The sequence below is a fragment of the Mandrillus leucophaeus genome, unplaced genomic scaffold (genome assembly GCF_000951045.1).
Source record: "Mandrillus leucophaeus isolate KB7577 unplaced genomic scaffold, Mleu.le_1.0 Scaffold8, whole genome shotgun sequence".
In the NCBI taxonomy this organism is placed as follows: Eukaryota; Metazoa; Chordata; class Mammalia; order Primates; family Cercopithecidae; genus Mandrillus; species Mandrillus leucophaeus.
In genome coordinates this window covers 283639-285029 of record NW_012108696.1, presented here as the reverse complement: position 1 = coordinate 285029, position 1391 = coordinate 283639, and the positions used below count along the sequence as shown (strand labels likewise).

General features: G+C 58.4%; 1 protein-coding gene across 1 annotated transcript in view; it reads right to left on the bottom strand.

Moving 5' to 3' along the window:
- The window catches only part of NCLN (nicalin), a 24923-nt gene that overhangs the window by 20395 nt on the left and 3137 nt on the right, over window positions 1-1391 (bottom strand). The window contains exon 3 of the mRNA XM_011967448.1: window positions 625-719. Coding sequence (XP_011822838.1) covers window positions 625-719 — 95 coding nt within the window. The remainder of the gene's footprint in view (window positions 1-624; window positions 720-1391) is intronic.

The following is a 1391-nucleotide window of genomic DNA, read 5'->3' as shown; positions in this document are numbered from 1 at the left end:
GATCTCCTGACCTCGTGATCCACCCGTCTCGGCCTCCCAAAGTGCTGGGATTACAGGCTTGAGCCACCGCGCCCGGCCTTTCTTGGGTTTTAAGGCCCCTACTGGTGCTGTAGCAGCAGCGACATAGGCTTCACCCTCTGGATCTGCCTCGATGATCTGAGCTTCCACACCGGCAGCTCCCCACCCTCTCTCGCTCTGCTGACACCGGGGGTGCTCGGAAGGGTCTGTGAGGACGCAGTGTCTGGGCTGACGGGTGAGGTTCTGTGACGAGGGGAGGCTGGCGACCCTGCAGCCTGGAGGGGGCTTCCTGGGAGGGGCAGCTGGTGCAAAGGCCCTGGGGTTGGAGGTGGCGGCTTGGTGTGTGGGGGCCCACGATGGAAGGAAGGAGATGGACCGGGGGCTGGCAGGGGCCTGGGCGCTCCACAGAGTGACTCCCCAGCCACGTGAGAAGTTTGGGTTCCTTCAGCTGCCAGCGGAGGCACAGGAGGTTTTCGCCCGGGCAGGGGAGAGATCTGACCCGTTTCCCATCAGAGGCTGCCCTCCAGCATAGCTGAGCCGGGGAGCCAGGTGGATGGCAGGGACCCCTGGGGACGCGGCGCCAACGCCAGGGCGGGTGGTACTCACCTCCACGCTGGCGATGAGCCAGTCACTCACGGCCTTGCTCTGTACCCCGCTGGTGACCATCTGGAAGCCGTTGGCAGTGGCCGTACGCAGCAGTACTGGGGAGAGGGAGAGGGCGCGTCAGCCTCGGCCCAGCCACGGGGCATCCCCAGCACCGACACTGCAGGCTGGGGGCTCGGGTGGAGTCAACCAGCCGCGTATGGGGATGTGACCAGCAGATTTCGATACCATGTGATACCCGTGCTCCCCCTAGCACAACCTTCTCTCAAAATGATTCACATCTCCTTTCTGGAACGTTCTGCTCGGGAATTTCTCCTCCATGCCATTCTGATCCTTTCCTTCCCGGCCCTCAATAACAGCTGTTCACTTAGGGACTTAGGGTCAGGGCCTGCCCGATAATGCCTGTGAGTTCACACAACTTTGAGTCTGCACTTCTGTGCTTTAAAGCGTTTTAAAAACACAACTTTCTTTTTCTTTTTGAGACAGGGTCTCATGCTGTCACCGAGGCTGGAGTACAGTGATGCAATCATGGCTCACTGCAACCTCTACCTCCCAGGATCAAGCAATCCCCGTCTCAGCCTCCCAAAGTGCTAGGATTACAGGTGTGAGCCACTGCGCCTGGCCTAAAAACACAATCTTTTGAAATAAAATAACGGATAATAAAAAAAAAAAAAAAAAATGAAAACGCAACTGTCGTGGGTATGTAAAATACGATTGGTCAGGTGCGGTGGCTCACGCCTGTAATCCCAGCACTTTGGGAGGCCGAGGCG